The sequence below is a fragment of the Taeniopygia guttata genome, chromosome 12 (assembly GCF_048771995.1).
Source record: "Taeniopygia guttata chromosome 12, bTaeGut7.mat, whole genome shotgun sequence".
NCBI classification, from domain to species: Eukaryota; Metazoa; Chordata; class Aves; order Passeriformes; family Estrildidae; genus Taeniopygia; species Taeniopygia guttata.
Window position 1 is genome coordinate 5,895,419 of NC_133037.1, and position 25,582 is coordinate 5,921,000.

The 25,582-nt window shown below is 45.2% G+C and overlaps 1 protein-coding gene across 28 annotated transcripts in view; it reads left to right on the top strand.

Annotated features, from left to right (window-relative positions):
- Positions 1 to 25,582, top strand: part of MAGI1 (membrane associated guanylate kinase, WW and PDZ domain containing 1) — a 325,672-nt gene that overhangs the window by 25,224 nt on the left and 274,866 nt on the right. Inside the window, exon 1 of one of the 28 annotated variants that reach the window (XM_072934695.1) lies at positions 19,713 to 19,969. The exons of the other annotated variants lie outside the window; for them this stretch is intronic. Within the exon in view, the coding sequence (XP_072790796.1) occupies positions 19,843 to 19,969 (127 nt within the window). The 5' untranslated portion in view covers positions 19,713 to 19,842. Of the gene's footprint in view, positions 1 to 19,712; positions 19,970 to 25,582 lie in introns of those variants that run through there. 28 annotated transcript variants of the gene reach the window in all.

Consider the following 25,582-nt stretch of genomic DNA (forward strand, 5'->3'; position numbering starts at 1 on the left):
CAGCTGTCTTTTCTAAGCCTCTAGCTCCTGCACTGCATGATTTCCTAGAGGGGAGTTGGGGTGAAAATTCAGGACTACAAAAAACCCAAATGTACAGTTTGATGGAAAAGTACCTATACAGCCAGTTTAGGCCCTGCCTGGCCCTTTGGTGTGGATTTGTTGGGTGCAGAGATGCCCAAAATGAGGAGCAGCCCTTCTGGAGCACAGTCCAGCTGTGCTGCACACAGGGCCAGTTTGATTTCTGCCTTTTCCCTGCTGTGTCAGCAATTCCAAAGCAGGCACTGAGGAAAAAAATCGAGCAGGGCTGTAAAACACTGCTCCCAAGGGCCTCTGGAGAAGCTCAGCCCTCCCCAGTCTTGCCTGGAGTGGGAAAGCTGTGCTGTGACATGAGGTTGGGCAAGTTTGTCCCAAGGACAGAGCCAGATAGCAGAGCTAGCTCCCATCCATGCACCTGCAGCAGAGCAGTGAGGGCATTTAACAGAGCTCCCTGCAACTGTGCAAAATTGAGAACGCTGCCCCTAAGGCTCCTTGGGACCCAGAGGCTTCTGAGCTGTGTCAGGGCTTGGAAGCACCTCTGATTTATTTGATTTAACTTGTATAATTATGTGAGAGTGCTTGTGTGGGGTGTATTAACCATTGCAAAGGAAAGCAAAGTTGATTAGAATCATAGAATCATTAAAGTTTGAAAAATCCTCCAAGATGGTCAAGACCAACCTTCAAACAAATCCCACCATGGCCACCAAGTCATGTCATGAAGTGCCACGTCTCCTCCTTTTTTAACACTTTCAGGGATGGTGACTCCACAGCTTCCCTGGGGAGCCTGTTCCAATGCTTGAACATTCCTTCAGTGAAGAAATTTTTTCTGCTATAGAGCCTGAACTTCACCTGGCATACCTTGAGGCCATTTCCCCTTGTCCTAAAGGGGAAATGTTTTGACATCTCTTGCAGCTTTTAACACAGGGATGTGCATAACATCATTTTATTTCTATGGTTTTCCAGGCAGAAGATTTTTAACCTGCTGTGCTTTGAGGTGCAAATTGATCCCCCATATCTGCAACATGAAAGGGGCCTTTTGGGCACAGCAGCAGAATGTGGAGTGGGCAATTACCAATGGCCCTGGCACACCAAAGCCAGATCAAAGCAGGGGCTCAAGAATTAACATAGAAAAAGCCTGGGTTTGCAGCAGTGAAGTGAATTTACCTGTGTGTCAGGGTGGTCTGGGTGTGAGACTCCTCACATCCACAGCTCCCAGCACTCCCATCAGCGTGTAGCCTCAGGGAGTGGCAGGGCAGGGCTATTTGCATTGATAAGGAAATGTCAGCTTCTATCATATGGAAATGTATTATTGTTTTTATACACATACAGACACACAGAGATATGTATGAGATCTCTATATCCTGTTCCTCAGGAGCCAGCTTTATGAGGAAATGTTTGTCAAACTGAAGGTAGCTGTGATGCCAGTCCCCAAAGCAATAAAAGAAGGTTCAATGTGCACAGCTGCTCCGAATGTAATAAATTGTGTCTCAGGGCTGCAGGTGTGTAGCAGTATCTGGGGTTTGGTTTTGGTATTTTTTGTTTTATCCAGTTTCTTCACTAGACCTTTAAAATGAATGTTCGTGCTTGTCAATGTGCTATGCTTTTTGTAAGTACACACTCTAGAGGGAAGATGAAGGTGTCTTACAGAACCCAGGTTTGTCCTTTCATGTTGCAGAGGCAATTTAAAAAGTCTGGAGGGCTGCCCCAAGGACAGCACCCATCACCTGGGGAAAACTAGATTATCACATGGGAATTGGGCACCTCATCAACTGCATTCCTGGTAAATCTGGGGGAGAGGAGAGGTGACCTGCTTGTAAATGGCAGCAGGCTTTGGTTTGGAGAAGGCTAATTGCCATTTGGAAGATAGGATATATATATATATCTGTGTAACGTTATCCACTGAAATCTCTGTAGTCTTCCTATTTTTTCTGGTATGTAAGCACAGCTGGACCTTAGGCAAAATGCTTGTTGACCTGGGGCCAATCTGGTATCTCAGCTCCTGGTTGGTCAGAGGAGGTGCAAAATCCTTCCTGGACTGAAACATTTGGGAATCTTACCTCAGAAATGTGTAGTGCTGATTTGCTGAAGTCATAACATCATGACAAAATTTTGCCAAAGTTTTTCTGTTATCAGAACTCGTTAGTGAGGAAAAGCAGTCAACCAGCCTATTCCCAAATACATAAGGGGTGGTCTTCCAGCAGAGCTTCCATTTGCAGCAGTTTTCAGAGATTTTTTTTTGGTATCCCATCAGCACACATGGTCCTGGCTCAGAGCAAGTGTTTATATTATCAGTCCCTCCCTGCTCAGGAACTGTTTGTTACATTTGAAATTTTATTTGACTCCTTGTGAATTAGAAATTTTACTACCGAACTTTTCTCTAGGTCTGTATTTTTTCTTTTCTTTGCCATCCTTCTTCCCCTGCTGCATTTTCCTTGTTGCCAGACTGGATTCTCAGGAGGTGGTGTTCATCCATCTCACCTGAGGGCTATATTGGGTTAGGTTGGGCACCTGCCAGCACTGGAGATTGCTGGGTTAGTCCCAAGCAATCCATTGCAATTTGCATGCTGATGAAGGTGGGGCACTGTCTCTCATTTCATGTTGTGAAGTGAAATGATTATTTTCCCACCCAGTGACCTGACATGGCTTTATAATTAATTTTTGTAATTGGTGGAACACATACTTTCTAATGATACCAGTCAGTCGTCTGGCAGGACACAGTGATGTATTTACTACAAGACTGCTGCCTTTGACTAAATCAACAGTTCTACTCTTTGGGCAGTGGATGATCCATGACTCTGTATCACAGCAGTATTTAATTGACTTACAGGGTTTACTCAGAAGTTGTTGGCTAGCCTTGTAACCACCACTTCTCAGAAAAATCATTTGTAGTAGCTGGCAAGCTCAGTATAAATTTTGTATGAAATATCTTTTTTTTTATTTTTTTATGTTTGCAGGTGTTTCTTTGCCTCCCTCCCAAGGGAAAGTCATGTTCTTGTAGTGTTTGTGAAGCAGGGTTGTTTCTGCTGTGGGGCACTGTTATGTGCAGGAAGGACTGTTGATGGAGTTAAGTGTGTGTAAGTATGAATATGTTTGTATTTTAGGTTTCCATCTCTGCCAAGCAGAGATGCTTCTGGTGCCAAGAGCTGCTGAGGGGTTACCTGTATCTCCTCAGGGCAATGTTTAGCTCAGCTCTGGGCATAAATAGCTGAGAAGAGTGTGGTCATCCTTGAGATGGGCACGAGAAATTAGCACTGATTTGTTGGATAAAGATTGCTTATCCAACAGTTCAAATCTGATAGGCATGAAAAGTTGATTTCCTCAGGTGATTTCCAGGTTTTCTGTTTTGTTGGGAGCTTCTGTTCAAAATTGTTCTTATTTCTAGTATTCATTATCTTTCCCAACAGGGAAACCACTTCGTGTTTAGCAAAAGGGTGAGGCAGAATCACCTTTGATGAAAATGTTGGTTCAAAGCCATTTCATTACAAATCAGTACAAGTTCCTGCAGCACTTTGGCATTTTGCTTGCAAATGTCAGCAGACAGCCTGAGTGATGCACACAAATACTGGAATCAAGCTACAAAAGTGCTTAAATAAGAAAATATTACCATACAGGTGAGGACCTTGTGTGGTGGAAGTAAATGAGGATGATAAAGCTGTAGGGTCTCCTGGCACAGATGGTATTTTACAATGTGTAAAACCACCTTTTGGGGACTGGGCCCACGTGTACTAGGTCACAGGTCTGTGGTGGCTAGAGATGTCCCTTTCCAGGCCACCAGGTGCATGGGAAGATGAAAGGAGTGTGTCCTGGGATGACAATCTGTCCATATCAGGCCAGACTGTGGGGTGGGGATTGGTGCAGGTTGAGTTTAGGGGATGTTTTGTTTTACTATTGTCCCAGTGAACTGATGGGCTTTATATCATCTTGAGTCCTGGGGAAAGCTGTGTGGGTCTGGTTTTGTGCCCAACCAGCCCTGTATAAATTCTGAGGGGCATTTGAGCATTCTGCACAGACAGCAAGAGACCACGGTTCCTGACCTAGGTTGTGGTAGAGAGAGGCTTCAATCAAAGGGCTTTATTTGTGTTTTTGCATTTCCCAGATGATGTGGCTGAAAACACCTTCCTGCTCTGTCCACACTGAAGTCTCTCTCACATGAATGTACCTGAGTGAGCCTTGGGAAAGGCCCTACAGACATGACTGTGAGAGCTGTAATTAAATACATAATAAATAATAAATGCCCTGCTCTCAGCAGTCCTGAGTCATTCCCTGTTCCCTCCTGCTCCAAGCAGGGGACTGAGAGGGCATTGCCCCCAGGCAAAGAGTTTGGAGCTTGCCATGAGAAAGAGGGGTTTATGTGCTTCCTTTCAGGTGTGACCTCTCACATGCTGTGCCCTGTGTTTGCTGCCCTGGCCAGAGCTGGTGTTGCACACCTCTGTTGGCAGAGCTGCTTTCCCTGCCTGCTCTGCACCCTGACTTTGTGTGTGACTGCACAAACATCTGACATATCACAAACAGCGACAGGAATGGGCCAGACAGGGCCAGGATTGCTGCTTCCACCCCCCAGTGACAATTTTGGTTTCAGTGCACATCAGGCTGCCACCAAAGGGAAGGGGAACAGAACTGAGAGCTTAAATATTGGCCAAATCACTGTCACTATGAGGAAATGTACTGATGAAGCTGACTGTGGGAAAAATTGCTGCTATTTCAGATTTCAAGGTGTGAGGAAATTCTTACTTTACCTAGTGCTAATTTGTAAATTGTAACCACATGAGTGTGGCTGTTGCAATTCAGGAATGGCATATACAACACTCGGGATGGATGCTGTGCATTTCATTTCAACCACATAACCTGCCTCGGGCTGGTTTTTAACATATCCCTTTTGAGATGAATTTTTTTCTGGAGGTCTCTTTAATTTTGAATGGCCTTCATGGATTGTAGCAACCCAGCACAGCAGGGATGAGTAAGAGGAGAGACAATGGTATTTCTGAATTTCCTTGTCTTTGAAGACTGAGGTTAGATACTTTGTTCTTCTGGCTGACATGGAAGCCTATTTAATTTTTCTGGTTTAATTTTTCTTGAATATGTGTATGTATTGCAAGTCTGTGCTTTCCCATAAGTGGTTTGCTGGCCTTTTAGAGGTTTCATTTCTAAAAACAAACAAACAAAAAACCCCAACAAAACAAAACAAAACAAAAAAAGAGTTGGAAGCATCTTTTAGACTGCAATTGCTTTTGAAATCTCACTGTGAGGAATGGGTTGAAGAAGAGCTGTGGTGCTGCATAACATGGGAATCTCATCTCAGTTGTATGTTCAGGGCAGCTTTTGCTCCAGCAAAGTGATCTGTTCCAGTGGTCTGGCAGAAACCCAGCAATACTGGGTATTTTACTGTCAAGGCAATGTAAAATACAAACAGTTTTTGTGCAAGGGGGCCCCAGTAATGCCAGTCACTCCAAACTCACTTTTCTGGAGAATGCTTGGCCCAGGCAAGAAGACTTTACCAAACAGATGGAGCCCACCTTCTATCAGGGCTCTGCTGTGGGTGCTCTGGGAGCAGCTGCAAAGTGCTTGTTGGAAAATTGGAGCAGTTCTCCTATAGACTAATGCAAAAATATTAAAAATGTGAGGTGTCTGCAGCAAGAGGGCGCAGGGGATGAGATGTCTGTGTGTGTCTGGTGGTCTGGGCAGCAATGCTGGGAGGTGAGTCTTGTTCTCACCTTTTTCTGTGGTGCTTCAATTCTTTTCCATGTTCATTGCCCTTTGCCCCATCTCTCATCTAAAAAGACACAAAAATTCAAGACCATCACATCAGCATCTGCTTGATTATTGTCTGGGCATCTGTGTCACCCTTGAGAAATCTTATTCTGTGTTGAACATGTTTGTATAAACTCTCACAGCTTTGGACCAACTGTCTGCTCCTGCCAGACAACCTCAGCCACTCTGCATCTGTCCTTGCCTTGTGTTGGGAGAGCTCCTTTTGAATTAAATGGAATGGAAGGGGGTTGTTTCATTTTGTGTGACAGCTCTTAAATGGGGAATTTCCTTTTCACCTTCACTTTTTTTAACAGTATGTAGGTATGGTGCTGCTAATCTGGCAACTTTAGCTAAGGCTGCCCAGGACTTTGCTGCATCTCAGAGTGGGGAAGTTGAATTTTTTGTGAGTCAGTTTCAGAAGAGATGCACCCGTTGGTTTGCAGTCCCCAACCTCTTGGAAATGTCTTAATTGCCAAGATTTAAGGAAAGATCTGTGAGAAGAAGTGTCTTACAGAAAGTGATTTTGTTTATCATTTTGCTGCATTACATGGCCTTTGATTCTTTTCTATTAAGGAATGAAACTGAATAAAATTTAGTTATATTTCCTTGGCATTTCTTCTGCAACAGTTCATTTATTATGTATAAATGCAATGTTATGTATTCCAGGTAATTTATATAATTGCTGTGCCATTAAATGTTTCTAGTTAGAATCAACAAAACTAGAAAATGTGAATTTTCAGTGTCTGCAGTAGTGATTGCCTGGTTATGTTATATCCTGAATGGGATTCCCATGTGAGATCCTTCCTTTCTCTTTTTTTTGTGTGTGTGAACCTTTAACAGCAGCATGAGTTGCATTAACACTAAATGATTAAACAGGAAAAATATTTCATTAGAATGACATATATGTAAAACATGACTTCTTTATTGATGTTATTAGAATATTTAATGTTTTCATTTCCTGGCCTCTGGGAATTTAGCTATGCAGCTTTAACATTGCACTCCAAAGGAAACAGGGAATGGTTTCCCCCTTGTTAATTCACAGAGCTGCTTGCCATGGGGTGTTACTGAGGGCCAAAATTCAATGTCTGAGATGATGCCAGTAATTAAATATACATGAACTGTTGGAGTAACAGAGATTTAAGGCAAAAATCTACCCAAAACACAACCCAGCCCTCTGAAAGGAAGAATATTGGATGGGATATGTCTTCATGCTTCAGGACATAGATCAATATTAAGTTTGGATTTGGGAAGAAGAAGGTTTTTCTGAAGCACGTCAGGAGGAATTGCTGTCACTGCTCCACCCTGTGTTCTGAGCCTCCCCTGCTCCTCCAGGATGCTCTCCCTGCCAGCAGAGATGTTCAACATGAAATATCAGAGCATCAATGGTTTGTAAAAGAGAAGGGATAGATAGAAAAGGGATTCCTCCTGCATTTCCCCACTGTTTCTGGAACTGTTTGCAGCTCCATTCTGGGTGCTGCTGTCATACCAAGACCTGTTTGGTCAGTTCTTAGAACCAAATAATCTTTCAGGTCTATTCCAGCCCAGGGCTTTCTGTGATTCTATAATTGTTATCCATCTGTGTTCAAGCCATGATTTCCACCTAGCCAAAAAAACATAATTAGGGACTGCAGGAGTGCTGGGGGATGTCTGTTCCTGGGTGGGAAGCTCTGCTGAACTGTTTAAAAAATAATAATCTGAAACATTTAAAATATCTTTGTCTTTATTGGTTTTATGTGGCCATCAGTCATCATACTGCTGTGCTTCTGCATGAAATCACTGCACTGGGAATATTTCTCAGTGTTTTTCTGCCAAGGACTATCAGGCAGCCCATGGATGTCCTGAATTCTCCCACACTTTCCTATCAGCAGTTGTCCAAGACTCGATGGCTCTTCTTTCATTTATAAAGATTGGAAGCATTGTCAAGCCAGGCTTTCCTGAGGTTTAAACATTCTTTTTGACTGTGTTTTCTTTGGAGATTTTTGTTGCATTAGATTATAAAAACTTGGTGGATCAAAGTGGGTTGAATTCCAGCTGGCACCAAAAAAAAAAAAAAAAAAGTCAAACCAAGAACTGTGATTTATTTTCTTTCATCCAGGATCTTCCCCAGGTACTGTTCTTAGTTTTAGAAAACAGTATTTTTCTGCAGGGGTTAGAGTTGGTTCATTCAGCCTTTAGGCCTTTCTTTGCTCCATGGTGGTTTTTATCAGTTCCAGTCTGAGAGCACAGTGCCCTTTTCCTTGTGAGAAAATGTGAAGCTGTAGAGGGAGGGGAAGGAAGAAAAAGAGCAGGAATGTTATTTCCTCTCTGAAGTAATCACCTACAGAACCAATGGCATTTTAATAGATGAGGTGCTTCCCATCCAATATTGTGATAGAAATTAATTGTCTGGAGGATCAGGGAAATTGGGAAATAAAAAGCACAGAAAAGAAACAAGAAAATACTGATTTGAGCTGGAAAGAAGGGGAAGGGCAAAATGTAATAAATGGGATAGTTAATATTCAGTGATTTAATGGGGTCCTGTCAACCTTGTCTAAGAACTCTTGGATCCTAATAAAAGAATTCAGAAATGTTGGGTAGAAACCAGCTGCTCTTGTCCAGCCAAATTATAGTGAAGGGTTTTTTAGATGTTTGCTTGATTGTACATTCAGTTTTTCTATTTGTTTTTAGAAAAGGGTTTGACTGATCTGGAATTGATCTCAGGAAATTAGGGTGACACATCAATTTTGGGGCAACAATTTGATTTTCTATGTGGGTGCTTTGCTTCTGTGGAGAATAATAGATCAGGCTTCAACATGTAAGCAATTGCCTGAGTTTATTATTTAGCTGTGCTGGTTTCTGTGTGTGAAATCTTTATTTTCCCACAGATTCAGCTTGTGGAGGCAGCTTTGGGGAAAGAAATTACTTCAGAGCTTCGAAGAAACAAAAAGTGCAACTTTAACAAATTTCATCTTGGCCAAAAGCATTTAATACCAAGAATATTAGAAATGCTTTCTGTTGGAATTACTCCCTCTGGGCTGCTAATCTGGGAGCAATTCAGGCGTTTGCTTCTGACCTTACCCCCTTCCTGGAGATCCGAGCACTTTGCTCATGAGAGTGCAGGACAAGGGAAGGAGGGGCTGGCAGAGCTGTTGTTTTCCAAAGGAAATGAAGTCATGTCACTTTTGGTTGGAATTACAGCCTCTGCAATGTCTTCAGAAAAGGTGACGCTCCTCAGAAAGGAAAAACAGCTGATGGGAGGTCCTTGAAGGTGCCTTGAATGTTTGCATGCTTTCTTCTCTGCCAGCAGTGCAGGCTGGCTGTAGCTTTATTTTATCACTTTATCTGCTTGTTTTCTGATGGATGGCAAATACATCTCCTGGGATTAATTCACCAAGGTTACACCTGCAGGAGCAGGACACAGAGCTGTGAAATCCCCAGGGAATGGGAAAGGTGGCCCTTAGTGTCCCTACAAACTGTGGGGTGTGATGTGGTCCCACTTCACCTTATCTTGCAAAAACTGCATTTTCATATTATTCTTTGTGAGGATCATGGTCCTGGCAGAGAGGGGCTCAGGCTGACACCCAGGCACCTGCATGGGCCTGTTGGATGGGTTTCCACCTGCAGGGCCTGTTGATTCTGCACTGTTTTAAGTCACAAGAGTGTTTAAAAACCTTCCAGCCTCAGCAGCGATGTGCAAACAGTGCTGAAGCCAAGACTGGCCTCCTGCAAATGGCAGCTTTGGGAGCTGCCAGGAGTTTTTGGTATCTGCAGCAGGTCCTTGCTTCTGCTGGAGCACTGTGCTCCTTGGGACTGTTCTGGAGGCTGGGACTCACTGGGGAGGGCTTTTACTCTGCTGGAGATAACCATACTGCTGTGCCCCCAGCCTTTTTAAGTGATCAGCTGCATTTTGTTGTTGTTATTTTCTCCTTTTTCTTCCCCTGTATGGGAAGGTTCAGTGATAGTGGAGCGCAGCAGTTTTATGTTCTTGTTTTTTTGAACTAACAAAAACTTCTAATATTCTTCTCCTGAGCTCACAGCAGCCAGGCAGCATGGTGGAGCTCCTGGAAGGGGCTGAGTGTGTGATGGTGCATCTGGGATGTTGGAGTTTGGCTGTTTGCATCTGTTAGTCCTCAATTTGCTCCACATCCACCAGGCTTTATTTGCATTTTCAATGGGACCTTGGCCTTTTGATGCAAAGCCTTTGCACACCCTATGACCTGTGCATGGGGCACCTTCTGCAGCTCATCCCTTGTGAAAGCTCAGGAAAGGTTAACAGAACTGTTTATCCATTTTTTTGCTCAATTTTTTACTTCTTCCTGCCTTTCCTGTTCTTACCCAGCCACTCGGGCTATGGGGGAGAAAAAAAACACAACAGGTTTCCTTGCAATATTGGTTTGAATGTTCTGGAAAACAGGAATCATGAGTCATTGGCCTTAAATTAACGTTTGTGTGCGAGGCTGAAATGACATGCAAGAGATGGGTCACCTCTGGAGACAGGAAGAATGTGGTAACATGCTCAGAACTCTCAAGGCTACAGTTCAGCTCTTCCGTTTATAAAATCCTCATTGGGGAGGTTTGTAAACACCTCTGTGTACATTGGTCTTGAATCCAGGGTCTCAGCCTGGGAGCAGGTTTTAAAAACAAACACCCCTCCTCTGTGGCTCTTCCACTTTAAAGTTTCTTTACATGTCCTTGGAGCTTGCAGGGATCAGCAGTTTCTGGAGGAATTTGTTCAGCCAGGTTTCTTTTGCAAAGTGTGAACACAAGCCACGAGGTTGAGATGGATTTCTGGATTTTGAGTCTTGAGGGTCTAGTTCTGAGATAATGGGTTTCTCTGCATCTCCTAGGGAATTTTTATCAGTTGAAAGATACTGGGGTTTCTTTTTATTTTTTTTTCCCCTCTCTCTTCTTCCTTTCCACTATTGCTAGACTCTGCCTTCCTGTTGTAGCTGGGCCATCATCTCCTCCTTCCCAGTCACCTGGACTGGAGCACACTGATTTCCTTTAATCCCCTGACTGGCAAAACCATCTGTGTAAGTGTCCTCATCTGCACACGCTGTGGAGCCAGAAGAGATTATTCCTGCCAGCATTAATTGCCTCCCATGACCAGGAGCTCTGTGAGGATCCTCTACTGATTTCTGAATGGATATTTTAGATAAGCAAGGTCTCACTAATTCAGTCCTCACTTTGCTCAGGTACTGTGTACTATTTTTAGGCACTGCTGGCTTTGACATTCTTTTTTCTTTTTGACAGAACAAAAATAGAACAATATTTATGCATCATTTGGGTCCATCCTGAGGTGTGTTGTTGTTGGTTTTTGTGGTGTTTGGTTTTCTGTTTGGTTTTTTTCCTTGTAGTGCTTGATCTTTGTCATTTTGGTAATCAGCATTAACCTGAAGGGTGCTGATTTTATCAAGCCTTGGAGTTCTAATTGGTTGATATTGTTTAAGAAGCCAAAGAAAGACATAGAACCTACCCAGGTTAAAAACAAATATCCTAAGTCAGGATGAAATTCCTCCTTCACCGAAATGTGGTTTAGAAAAATATTTCACCACTACAATGCCTTTCAAGAGCTTGACCTTGGCTTGTTAATCTCAAAAATATGCAGGGCAGATGAGGTTTTTCTTTTCTAGAGAGGGAAGAAATGCCATGTTTCTCAAAAGACCTCCCTGGAATTAAGAGAAACCAAACTAAAAACCGGAGTGGATGATAAATGGAGTACAGGCTAATCTAGGAGTTACAAGAATTTCATGCCATCAGAATCAGCTTTATTTTGTTAATTTGCCTTTTTTATCCCTTGCTGTCCCATTATTCTTGCTGCAATTTGCTATCTATCAATGTACACATGCTAGTAAGTGCTTTAATTCTGTGTGAGGAGCTGCAGCCTTGGAAGTTGAAATGCTCCATAGTCAGCCTCTGCTCATGTGCCTTACCCAGATTTCATCCAGGCTGCTCGGCTTGGGTGGGCTGAACCCCTCTGGGCATTTGGGACAGTTTCTGCTGTTTCAAACTACTGCTGAGGTGCCAATTTCACAGCTGCTGCCACCCAGACCTGGGGTTGGGTCAGGTTGGATCCCTCTGGACAAAGATCTCTGCCCAGCCTCCCAGCAGTGACCAGTCCAGCCTCTCAGGAGCAGAGATGGCCACTTGCTCAGGCCAGTCAAGGGACAGGAAAATTCCACTTTGGATGCTGGAGCTGGGTTTGGGGGTGCTGCTGGATTACAGCTGAAACTGCCCCAGTTGCTTTGAGCTGGTGGAGGGGCTGGGTGTGCCATGTGCAGGGGAGAGTTCTGCATCCAAAATGCAGTTTGTGGTGGGTGGTTTCAACCATCCAAAGAAAACCAGACAGCTCTTGGTGAGGCCAGGGTGCCCTCCCTGCTTTGCCTTCGGTCACTCGGCCACTGCTGCGCGCTGCTGGCAGCACAAACCTGCTTTCATCTCTCCTACTGTTCCTGCTTTGCTAATCTGCTCTTCCTAAATACACTTCCCATAATTTTAGAATTGGAATGGAAACATTAGGAAATTAGAGTTTCTATATTATACAGAATTATTTTGAAGGTTGGTTTAAAGTTTTTTTAATGTGCAAATGCAGTTCTGAATATATATGAGGTGTTGTACAACTATACTGACTGTTTCCACTATATTATTTCCTTTTGGTAATGCTCAAAGCCTTGTTAAAATGGGGTTTATTGCAATGCTTGTTCACACATTTATAGTAAAAGGGCATGTGTATAATCATCTGTTTCAAAATGAAGCATCAAATGGCAGCTCCACACTGGAGTGTAACAGAATCTATGTTTGAAGGCTTTTCTGTGGTTTTTTGGATTTTTTCCCTTCTACTTAGAGCCCTGTGGAACCCCTGCCTTTGTCCTCCTGGCTTGCTCACTCATTACTGTTGCATCTCCAGGTTATAACAAAACAGTCAAATGCTGTGGTCATTCATCTCTGAAACCTTTAATGAGCTTATCAGGAAAGAACTATAAATATGTATCTTGTACTTCTCTTGTGTGGGGAGATGCTTCCTCAGGCCATGAATAATTAGGTTGGCCCACCTAAACTAATTACAGACTGTCTCAATATTCAAAATACCCTCTGGGGAACATTGTTAGGACTCTCTTACCACGCTAATGGCTTCTCTGTAGCCTGAATATTACCTTGGCCTTTACTACCCTGATCAAAAATGCACTGTATGGGACCTTTTGCCATGCCAATCTGGGACTTGTTTTCTGCTAAAAGCATCATTTTTCCTCCTTCTTGAATGGTGATGTGAGAGGGACAGGGCAGAGCTGGTGTGGATCAGGCTCTTTGGAATCCATCCCTCAGTTCAGCAAACTGCAGTGTAGTTCAGCAGCACAGCCCTAAGTGTTTCTGTGAGAGTCTGTCGAGTGGCAAGGTGGAAAACAGCAAGTCCTAAATGTCCCTGGTAAATCTGATCGTTTGTGCTTCTGCCATGATTACCTTTCAAATCTGCTCAGTGTTGTCTAGCAAACTTAACTCACCCGCTGATCTTCGGGAAAACAAATGTACCAGTTATTGCCTACGAGCTGAGCTGTGTGGTTTTTTTTCTTTTCAGTGGGCTTGCTGTGATTTTGTTTTGACAGATTGAGCTGTGTTTCACTTTGCTTTCATTTTTCACCCTGTCAGAAGAATTTTTAGTGCATTTTTTTTCCCTTCCCCAGCCTCTTGCTGTCTGTATGGATCAGTGCACTGAAGCAGTGACTCCCTCTCCTCTGCATTGCTGGTTTGCAGCTTCTCGTGCCACAGAGGCCTGAGCTGAACCTTCCCCATGGCAAGTTTGGGTCAAACCTTGGCCATCTCAGTGGGCAGCATCTTCTGCCATGGCCAGGAGAGCTGGTAGGGGCAGGTGAGCCTCCGAGTGGGAATGTCTTAGGCAGTCTGAAAGTTTTCTTTATTTCTCACTTGACTCATGCTGTGTTTCCCTGACCCACCCCGAGGAGCAGCATGTCCTGGGCTGGATCAGCTGCTCTGCTCCTGAGCTGTGCACATCCCTCTGCCTGGGTGTGGAGAGGATGCAGGGCTGTTGCTGTTCCCAGCTGCACAGGCTGGTTTGCTGAAGCTGTGTGTGAGGTTTTGGGGTTCAGCTTCCACTGCTGCCCTCAGCTGAGGGACACCCCTTCATCAGCCCCTCAGCATTCACTGTGGTAATCTCAGGAAGCTTCCTGCCCATGTCCTGAAGTGTTGCCATGTGAGAAGAAAGCTGCTGTGCAATAACCAGAATAATTAGAAAAAGAGAGGGTTCACACCAAACTCACTTGAATATTTGCCAGGCCTAAACTGAGCTGGTGCTGAGAAGTTGAGTGGTGAGTGACTGAGCAGCACTGATTGAAGCCAGGGGAAGCTGAAGTCAGGTTTAACTGTGCCATCTTCATGACAGCAGTCTCTGTAACAGACCCTGCAGAATGGGCTGTGATCAGTGGTGTACATCTCTCGCTGATGCTGGGGAGCCTCTGCTCCAAGGGGAGCAGCACAGGAGCATGAGCTGCTGCCAGCACTGCAGCATGTGTGCTGCTGAAAATGAGGTGCCAGATCCCTCCTGCACTGAAGGCAGTCTGGGTGCATTAACCACGTTAGACACATCTTGGTTTGTTCTTTTTATTAGCAGAGGCCCTGTGTTTGTGCAGGGCAGGCACGTGGGGCTGCACTGGCACATTGCTCCCCTGGCTCTCACTGCCTTGGGATGTGTTCTCCAGGGACCAGGTACTGCTGCTCTGCTTGCAGGGAGCTGAACTGATCGTCATCATGTATCAAATTCTTAAATACTTTTTTCTTTTTTCTCTTCTGAGCTTGGATTTCTTTTCTTGGCTGCAGTTTCCCTTGTTTTATGGGCTCTATGTGCCAATCTTGCCTGCTTAATACTTCATTTCTTGAGAAGTTCAGTCGCAATGCAGTGATCAGCAGGCCTGGCTTTATTGTGAATTCTTCCAAATTCTCTCTCAGTGTCTAGCAGTGTACTTAGGACAAGCAGAGCTTTATTTGCATAACTGGTCAAACAGAGGTTAGTGTGAAATAAAATACATGCATGTGCTTCTCTCGGCCTCCCCCAATGCGAGGTCAAGGCTGGCTTATTTTTTCTGAGTCCTCCCATTGTCAGAACCTCTCAGGGATCTGGGCTCTGGTCCACTTGCTGTCAGTAGTAGTTTACTTTGCTTCTCAGTAAATTGTCCAAGTTTGCCAACCTCCCCCAAGGCTATCGTATGACAGCATCCCTCACGTGATGGGTCTGGTAGCAGGGAAAAAAAAAATCTGCTTTCTTGTAGTCCAAACATACAGCCCTTTCAATTATGTATGAGTGAAGTGCTCAAAGGATGCAAACCCCTTGAAGTTGGCTCAGGTGTCTCTTCTCCCCCCATTCTCCACCCTCCCTGGTGCTTTATCATAGTGGTGGGGTGGATTTGCTATTCACTGGGTGAAACAGAGGGAGAGAATGATCTGGAGAAACCCAACCAGGGCTATACCAAGATAACATTTCTGGCTGTGCTGGTCCTTGAGGCACAGCCTCTGCCAGGTGAAGTATCTTTGGGGAAGTACTGCCGTGCACTTGTCCTCCTCTGGGATTCTTCCTGAAGCAATTACTGGTGCTGTTCCTTGAGATAGAACTATGGAATGGGAGGACACGTGTTCTGACACCCTATGGCCTTTCTTCATGGACAAAATGAAGCCCTGAAGCAAGGCAGTTCAGTGCCTAAGTGATACAGAGCTCTCTGAATGGCTGTGGGCCAGCTCAGGTTTTGCCTCAAGTCCTGACCCCGTGGTGAGCCCAGGCCATTCCCCTCTTAGATATCCCTAAAACTGTGTGTTGGTTACACCTGGATCTGCTGCATGAGGTGCTTGGGGCAGGGTCTGAGGACAGGCTGAAGGGAGGAACTCACCTCTGAAGGTCTGTCCCTTCAAAAGGTGGATAATTATTGGCATGTGCCCCTCATGCCCTTTCTGGTCCTCTCCTGCCTCCGTAAGAAGTTACCAGAACTTTCCTCAAGCAGTGGGGTGATGCTGGAGAAGGGACTTGCCAGTGTTCACAGTCAATGTGTCCACAGCTTTCCAGTCCCAGATCTCTCTGAGCCATTCTTTGAGAGATTTGCTACTGGAAGTCCCTTCCCCGATGGCTGGAGAGCAATCGGAGATGAAAGGAATATAGTGATAACAGTGGAAAATGCTTTCTCCACTCCTTCCCTTTGAATGTAAAATGCTTCATTCTGCCTGGAGTTTAGCTACAGGTGACATTTAAAATGTTTGTTGAAGCTGGAAGTGGTTAGACTGGCAGCAAAAAATAAATAAAGGCAGTGACTTAAGACAGTGAGATAGGAGACAGTGGCAGCAGAGTTGTAACTGACTTATTTATTGCAGCCTTGAGAGCAAGAAATATTACAGAGGACAAAATTCTTGTAATGTTTATATAAGACTGCACGAAATTGATTACAGCTCAGGTATGTTTTGTTGCATGCTGCTGGGAGGAATCATAAAAGTAATGCAGCAAATTTTTGAACATTGTGTTATTGCCAGTCTGCTCCAAAGCCCCATTTGCCACAATGAAAACCTTTCATTTGTTCTTTTTGCTAATTCCAGCTGTGCTGGCTTCCAGCTTCTGTGAGTTGCTGCTTGCAGGATTCAGCTCTTTCAGGCTGCAGTCCTCTGGGGGTGAATTGTTTCTTCTAGTCTCAGCCATTTAAAACAAACAAACAAAAAAACCTCAGGATTTTGCGGAAGTGTTTCCCCACAGATGTGTTTTCTTTTAGTTATTATTTGTAATTTGTATTATTTGTCCTCTTCTGTCATACAAAGAACTTCGGAAAGGCTTTCCTAATGTTCTCCCCAGTTTATCCCACCTAATCCCACTGAACCATGCAGGACTTGATGCACCAGCACACGGTGCCCAGCAGCAGCTCTGGGAGAGGGCAGCTTTCCTGCAGCCTTCTGCCCTGGTGGGACCAAGCCCTTCACTTGCATCCTTGTCCTGGAGGATGTTTGGGCTCCTCAGCAGTGGCTTGAGCCCCTGGCCACCCCCTTCATGCAGCTTCAGAGCAAGTGTAAGCAATAGATCTTGTAAAGACTCATTTGGGGTTTGGCATTTATGGTGCTCTACAGCCAGAAATTCATCTCTCCTCTTGCTGTCCTTCCACTTGCCCAAGGCAGTGTGTAATAAATCTCTGTCTCTCAGCATCCATAAGCCTCTGCTGGTAAACAAAGTTACTTTTGCCTGTTTACGTTCTGACATTCTTTCAGGGAATGTGCATTAAATTGTTTTTAGGTGGATCTCCTCTGAATAAATGGCATCTTGTGTCACTTCAGGAACTGCAAGGAGCAGTAGAATGAAAGCCGTAAAAATAAAATATATGCATTGCTGGTGTCCAGCAAGACTAAAGACTAAAGCTGACAGTAAAAGGGACACAGAAGTGCTCTCCTCCTGCCTGGCACCTCGCAAGGTCCGTGGTCTGTGCAGGCCTGATGGAAGGTGTGCTGGAGCAGGCTGGGTTGCTCACGGTGATGCTGAGTGATCTGGGGCAGGGATTTCCTAGCAGTTACCTGTCGGAATCTGTGGGTATTGGTGATTCTCAGATTGTAGAAAGTCTCTGTCTTTCTGCCCCGCTGCCAAAGCAGAAGCCATAATTCGTCTGTGCTGGTTTCAAGGTTGTTTATTCTGTTTATCTCTAACATGTTCTGCTGCCCTGCCGCAGCTCTGTCCTGCAGGGCAGCGTGTGGGGCTCTGCCCTCAGTGGGATGTTACAAACATTAAATACCAGAAACTACCTGTGCTGGATTTACAATAACGTGCCAATATCTGTCACCTACGTTGGACAGTGTGTCCCCAGCCTAAACCAACAGAAAAATGCCAACACTACAGTGAAACATGGAGGGCATGAAGAAAAAGGACAAGGCACACCCAATTTCCTCCATTTTGTCCCCTTTGGACCCCTTATCTAGAATCCTAAAATTTTACTTTTGCACCCGTGCCACACTTAATTATTACTTGTATCAAACACTCAGAGCTTGTAATTCATCCTGTAAGATTGGAAACTCTTTTCCATGGACAGAGATCACAGACAGTGTCTCTGGGGGCTCTGTCCAGGGGGGTTCCTGACCCCTGCCAGGGTCCCAGACCTGCCAGGGCAGCCAGAGGGAAGCCCTGGACTCCCACAGTTACCCTGATTATTTGAGTTCATCCCTGAAAACACACTGCACACAGTGCCTTGCCCACATTTTTGTTGATAGCTTGGAGCTGACTGTAGAGGATGGTTTGGCCTTTGCTTGGCAGAGGTTTGTGTGCAGGACAGACAAGGTGGTTGGAGGTTATTGAGCCCACCTGCTGTTTGAGATGAGGGAGGGTGTGTGGGGGCTGAGTGTGCTGACAGACTGTTCCAGCACAGGTAAAACGGGTTTGATCCAAACTTGTTAGTCAATAGCTGAGCTCATGTGTTGCTGCAGCTGTTCTTTGCACACCTCTGCCCATGTCCTCATGTTGCTTCAAGGAGAAAAGTCTGGTAAGCTGGACACAGCATTGCTGAGCTGCACAAAAGCAGCTGTAAAACTGTTAACCTGCTAATTTTAAGCCGTTGCATTACTTTGTCACTGGCATCAATGAAAGCATCACTTGCCACTTATCTCCTGGCATATGCCTATGATTGAGCAGCAGAAAGAGGGATTGAAATTGTCATTTCCAGCTACACTAATGATCTGACACTCTCTGAGCAATCATCCCACCAGATCTCAGAAGATGGAAGTGCAAATCCCACTCAGTCTGTGTGAACCAAGAAGGAAAGTCAATGGAAGCACATCTGAAATAGCTGCAACCACAAGGAGAGGATTAAATAACACGGCCCTCAGACAAAAGGATTCAGTTGTGTTTATTTTGACATTAAGAGAATAGGGTTGAATGAGAATGCGTGTGGCATTGTTTTCAGCATGTCTGGCGTTTTGAGGTGTAGTTTTGTGTGAAAATGAAGTGCAGTCTCTGGTTGCAGAATCTTAAATATGATGATAATTTATTTGAAACTTCTCAAACAGTAGAGGCGGTACTTTTGGGAGGACTGAAATGTTTGCATATGGTTGTCTATGAAGCTGGATTTAATTTTGATACTACAAAAAGTGCCTTGACATTTTTTATTATTGTTATTGCTTTTATTATTATTTTATTGTTAAGTGCTGAGTATCTTTGGGCTTTCACTGACTAGAGGGAACTGCAAGATATTCAGTACATTTGATACTTCCTATGTACAAGATCCAAGCATGGATTTGAGTGCCTGCCTTCTCTAGTAAGGATCTTGATTCATGTAATGTAAACTTAGAAAAACAAAATTAAATTCAGATGCTCCCTTCTTTTTCTTCTTTTATTTTTTTTTGTCCCTGTTGCAGTCCTAAGCCAAATGATTTACTGTGGAATATAGTTGAATTGCTTGTTTTATCTCATAAAACAAATACGCCTTTGTTGCTCTTTTGGACTGATGTTTTCCTTAGCTTGCAGTTGTGGCTTAGCAATACCCTTCCTTCCCTCTTGGACTTTTTAATTTTTCTCACACCATGCACGGATCTTGAGTTTGGCCTTCTCTGCTGGCTGATGAAATTGTCTTTGCCATGCCATAGGAGCCTGCTGCCTAGGCAGTGGAGATACACTGATAAACCCTTTGCTTTTGTGTTAGAATTGGTGTTTTGTTTTGATATGGTGTGTATCATTTCCCATTTGAAACCGCTCTTATTGTATGCTTGGAAAAACCCTCTTACTTGGCATTGGCAAAGGAAGCAGAGTTTAAAAAGAAAAAAAAAAACAACTTTTAATTTAATAAGCAGTATTCCAGGGTTCCTTTTGTTACGTGCTGCCTTTTGAACTCTGCAAAGCAGCATGGAGATCTAATCCACACCAGCGTCACTGGCTGGGCTGCACAAGTAAACACTTTAAATGGGAGGAAGCACCTGCGCATCGCTATTGTCTCTCTTCTCCCATTAGCAAAAGTCTCGGGGCTGACTCTGCTCCAGCCAAACCCTCCAGGCAGTGGGAATCCACAGGCAGAGAGCAAACCTCCCTGCCCTGGGCTGGAGCAGTGGGAGCACCTCGGGGGACCGCTGGCCATGGAGGGGAGTGTGGGGCTGCGTGTGGACACCCGCATACGCGTGGGGTACCGGGCGCTCGCCCATCGCCTCGGCAGCGTGGGATGCAGGGATCACAGGGATCACAGGGACCACAGGAGCCAGCAAGGTGGGTCTGGGCAAGGCATGCTCTGCCTGGGACTGCTCTGGGGATGGGGAGGCTGATGGATCTTGAGAATGCTCTGGAATTATCACTGTCGTTCCACTCGTTTGTGTCACCGAGTGCTTGACTTGGTTGCTTTCCCATGGAGTTTGTGTTTTTACACCATTCCTTATTGAGGAACTGGTGAAATGTGTTATGGGCATAGATACAACCTGCAGCAAGTTTACACGACAAAAGTTTAAAGGTGAAAAAGCTGGTTTGAATAGAAGAGCATTAGAGGCTAAAATCTCTTTAATTTACGCAAGACAGGCTGGGTAAATTACCATGTGACTTACCATGACCCAAAAGTATCTGCAAACAGAAGTACTGGTATAAAGCTTCTTTTGAGCTAGGAAACCAAAACTTTTTAATGTTTTGGAGCTAAATTTGGTAAAATTCAACTTGGAAAATACTAGGATGGGGTTTTTGTTTCCATTGCTGTTTTAATGTTGTGCTCTGTGCCTAGTGAGAAATAGTGAGGAGGCATAGAAATCAGAGGATAAAGTGCTTAGTGTGATATAGGAAATCTTGTTAGAGTAGCATCACTTTGGGATTTTTAGGTTTTCAGTCTCTGTGAGACATTTGATGGTGGTGTAGTACCTGGGGAGCTGGAACTACATCTTAATTTATTGAGCGTTCATTTATTGAAGTTTGAGATGCCTTTGAAGATATGTTAGTAATTATTTTATTAATTCTTCTAACATCAGTTTCCATTTAGGAGAAATTGTCTTTGTGCCCTCTAGTGGAAAAACTATTTACTTGAAAGCTTCTAAATTGGGTGAAGTTTTTGCAAAGAAAGGTGGAATGTGTGAGAAAAGACAGAGGAGCAGAGCAACGCTGGAGAGATGAAGTGCTCTGTGCTTCCTCTGCTTCAGTCCTCCCAAAACTGTAATGGTGATGACATGCACAGACTTTGTCAAACAGAGAAGATATTATCCAATATTCACATCATCTGGGCTTGGTGAAATTATTCTAGGTATAATTATGAGGAAAATCCAGTCTAAGCAAGCTCTGAACACTGGTCAATCGTTAGTGATTGCCATCAATATCCCCCAGGGATGTCATGGACAGGGAAGAGCAAAGCAAAGCCCATGCTGGACCTTCAAAGGGAGGAAGGAAAGACCCAGAAAATGAAAGATCAAGGAATATAACACCGGTTTCTCAAAAAAGTTCCAGAGCACTTTGTTCATAGTGGAGAGGAGGATGGGATAAAAAAAAAAAAGGAAGGTGCAGAGGGTGCAGCAGCCGGGGTGGTACCGAGTGTCATGCATGGCCAGCCCAAACAAACCAACACCCTCCTGAGGTTTGAGGAAAAGACTCAAATCTCTCTCTGAGTCATCCTTACAGAAGCTCTGTGCCTAAGGCAGGGCTGGAAATCCCTTCCTGCTGCACCAAGGGGAGCTGGGCAGTGCAGGGCACAGGGAGAATGGTCACGGTGGCAAGTCTGGGGATGAACCACAGAGGTGGGAGACTCAGCAAATGAGGCTGGAGCGGGAATACTGGAGGAGCTGTATTTGGAAATATAAGCCTGAGTGCAAGCAACACATTTTCTGATGCATAAAAGATTTCTGTAAAAAGGGATCATTAGCTCTTAGTTGCTACTGGAGAAAAATACCTTGATTTGCCAGGAAAAAAATATTCAAGGTGCAGATTGGAGAAGAGTTTCTCACTAGGAGGTAATGAAGCAAGAGCAAAGGAAATTGTGAATCTGCTTGACTGGAGGATTTGCAGAGCAGTTAAAGCAGTGGCTCTTGCTGATGGTGTGATTTCTCCCCCTCTGTTGCCCTCTGTCCATCCACCCACTGCACAGGGTCTCTTTCACTCATTACCCTTCCAAGCTGGACTTTTTATTTCTGTTGCTAGAGTTGGTTTCAGGGGCCAGGGGTCAAAACCAGTAGCAGTGTAGTCAGCTATTGCATGGCTTTGGGATATAAATTCTGCTCTCAGTGCAGTCATGAAAACTTCAAGCACGGATGTAGATCACAAGAAGCTGCTGCTGTCCCATATATCTTCCCTTCTCTGTTTGTTTCTGGAGCTGCTCATTCGGGATGCTGTGAGAGCAGCAGATGTGAACGTGATGGAGTCCCCACGCCCCGCTCCCATCACTGTCATCCTCCCTTTCCTCATACTGGGCTGTCATTCTTGTTTATTTTGGTTTGAATTATAATTGCAAAGCCTCTTGCAGTGTTGTTTGTGTGCTGTGTATCGTGTGTTTGTGTTTGCTGCCGTTCTGTTCGTGTTGCCGATCCTCTCCCCGTCTCGCTTGCAGCCACAGTTCCCCATCCCAGTCTCCTGGAGCCTCTCCTGCTCTGAGTCTCCAGCACTCCTGTGAGTGCAGGGAAAAGCAAGCTGTCAGGGAAGATCCGGGATTAGCCTTTTTTTTTTCCTTTGTTTTAGCTTTCTTCTGGCATTTTCCAATGGTTCTTGTTCAAATCAAAAGATTCCTTGGAGATTCCTTCCCTGAAATCCCTGTGCTCAATTAGTCTCTTCTCATATTTCTACCGGGCAGTGAGATCAATACTGTGTTTTCTGGATTGCAGATTTCAGGAAGGGTGGGTGGAAATCATGCTAAAAAGACCTTCTTTGAAGTTCCTGAGGTGCTTATGTGCAATTCCAGCAGGTGCCATCACAGTGGAGGTGTTAATCCCTTCACTGCATTGTCACTGGGGTGCAGACTTCAGCATCCTGCACAAGGTCATAAGTTTGGACCAATTGGGGCTGACCACACTGGCCTCTGAGAAGGGCTGTGGGTGCTCTGGGTGGATAGGGAAGAGCCTCTCCATACCCTCATGGCCTTGGGTGATCCCTTGTACTGCTTCTTCATGCTCCTGGTAAAGTGCCATCACTGCTAGCCAAGAAATCCTACAGCTCTGTGCCTGGAAAATCTGAATGGTAATGGCTTACAAGTCTCTCTGTGGATTTATCAAGGAGAAACAGACAATTTCTTTATGTCAGCTTAATGGAGCTTCAGCTCACAGAGCTCCATGTGGGAGAATTAACAGTGGGAGTCTCTCTCAGGTTGTCCAGAAGCTCAGCAAATGTTTGATTGTGAATCTACTGTAAAATAGCTGCAAGATTCCCGTGCCTCAATTAGCAGCCTTGCTAGAGAGCAGGCAGATTTTCAGGTAAAAAATGTCCATTTTGACTCTTTAAGTGTTCTCAGGTGGCCCATGGAATGTAAATGTTTTACTCTATTTGTAATGCAAAACCTTTTAATTATCTCCAATTCATAAATCCCTAGTTTGTTACTTCACTGCTTGTAAGAGAATGCTCATCTTTTAGTGGGTAGTAATCAGTGTCAGAGGAAATGGGGAATAGATGGTGTGTTTTAAATGGTGTCAGTTCCAACAACGGGAATGTATAATTTAAGTCACTTACATTTAATCATCCTTTAAACACTGAATCCCAGCCTCTGCTTCTTGTCTCCCAGGAAGCTGACAGCTTTTTAATGCCACTATGGCAACACTTGAAAGTTCCTTAAACTGCTGTAGGCTGTGATGTGGCTCTGTGCCACGTGTGTTGGTGCATCCATGGCTGATTCTCTGAGCCTGGATGCAGCTGGATGCAGGGTTGGTTGGGCTCTGCTTCACTCCCTCCCAGCCCCAATTTTGGAAGTCTCAACTGTTTTACCTTTTTATGGAGCTGCAACATCTGTTGTAAGTACCACAGCAAATGTAACAGCTGCTGAGGGTGGGATTATGGATCTGGGGCGTGTGTATAACAGCTAAACACATTCTAGTAATTCAGAAGGTTGAAAAATAAGGCAGATCAAGCTGTGTTCATCATGCTCTGGAGCTGTGTGGTGGGGATGTTTCCTGATGGAGTGGAACTGTGCTGGCTCAGCCTAGGTTCCGGTGCCTGGAAGTGTGAGGCTTTGACCTCATGGATTTCAGCAAGGAAACAAGGCAATGTGGGGTGCAGCAGGTCCTGATCCTGCCTGGGGAGCAGAGCAGCAGTGCCCTCAGTGCTTGTGGGACCCCACCAGTTGTGATCATGGTGTGTGACATGCATGTAAGACACTTGCTATTCACTTCAGCGACAATGTGCATGATTTCAACCTGCACATGTAGATGCATACATAAATACATGTGCACATATATAAGGAAGACTGCAGGCACTTTTAAAAAGCAGAAGCCCTGTTTGGGATCATGTGGGATTCTGGCCCCTGGCTGCCTCCCCTCTGCCTGCTCCCTTGGCAGTCTGGCTGCAAATAATTTAATGCAATTCTTGCTCCCAGCAACTGTTTGATGACATTAATGGAGTGAGTGGAATTTCACCCTTAAAAAAAACCACATCTGGGCTGCTGGGGAGTGAGCCCCACAGTCAGAAAGGGTCAGTGGGTTCAGAGTTGGTCACCTCTATTTGCCATTGCCCGTTGAGATGGCATTAGAGCTGACTGACCAGCTACATGGGCAATAGGTATTTTTTGCTGTGCCTAGCGGTCAAATGGCATAGTCTTAAATTAGAAGCTGCCACTTCTGCTTAGGATAAAACTTGCATTTCTCTGTAGTATGAAAATGGGAGCGCTTCGAGCCCGCTGTTTGCCAAGGAGCCCATTAGTGCTTGCGGAGGCTGAGAGCGAGGAGGGGGCAGCGGGAGGGAACATCCTAATGAGCCAGGGTGAGGAGGTGATGTGAGGACACGGAGGGCTCGGGGGACACGGAGCTCTCAGAGCGCTCAGAGCCACCTTTGCTGCGGGGAGGACCCGGCTGTGGCTGCAGGAGTGGCAAATTTGGGGAGCGGGCGGCTCGGTGCTGCTGTCGCCCACGGGAGGAAGAGTAGGAGGTCTCCAAAGTGCTTCTCCCAGAGTGTCCTGCAGTGCTGGAGGTAGCTCAGATGTGGAGCAGGAGATGGTGGAGGAGCTTTGGCTCTTCGCTGCCCGCAGCCGCTGAGTGAATCAGCCCCAGAGGAGGGAAGAGCTGTGCTGACCCCATTTCCCTGCGGCTCAGGGGGCTCAGGTCAAGCATGGCAGGAGGGTGGCAAGAGCAGCCTGAGCTGTGGAAAGGATTCTGCTCCCCTGTGATAGCCCAGGAAATGGGTGGGAGAACAGCAGATGGGTGTCAGCCATGGTCTGAGCCCAGCAGAGCCCCATGGGAGTGCACTGGCTTCACTGAGGCTGCTTGGAGCATGGGCAGAACTGGCCCCTCTGGCTTCCAAAAAACCTCTTACAAACACACAGGCTCAGCACCAGCTGTGGTGGGGGCTGGCCTGGGGCTTCCCTGTGCTGGGACTCCTTCCTGGCAGTGCTGCCATGCCACATCTCCATTTCCTCACACCAAAGCCATCCTGGATGGGGACAAGAGACCCTCTGTGACCCTCCCTGGTGCCATGGGAATGACCCATGCTCATCAGAGCACATCTCAGGTTTCTGGCTTGAGGGATCTGCTAGAGGTGTGGTGGAAAAATCTGGTGGAGAGGGACACAGGGGTTTGTTTTTTATTAATATTCCTTAATTGTAGAGCTTCTGTTCCTGGAGTGGCTCAGAGTTGGCAGGTGCCACCGGGCTATGCTGTGTTTGCTTTCAGTGGCTGTCTCATCTCAAAAATTGGGGGATTTGTAGGGTTTGGGGAAGATCTTACA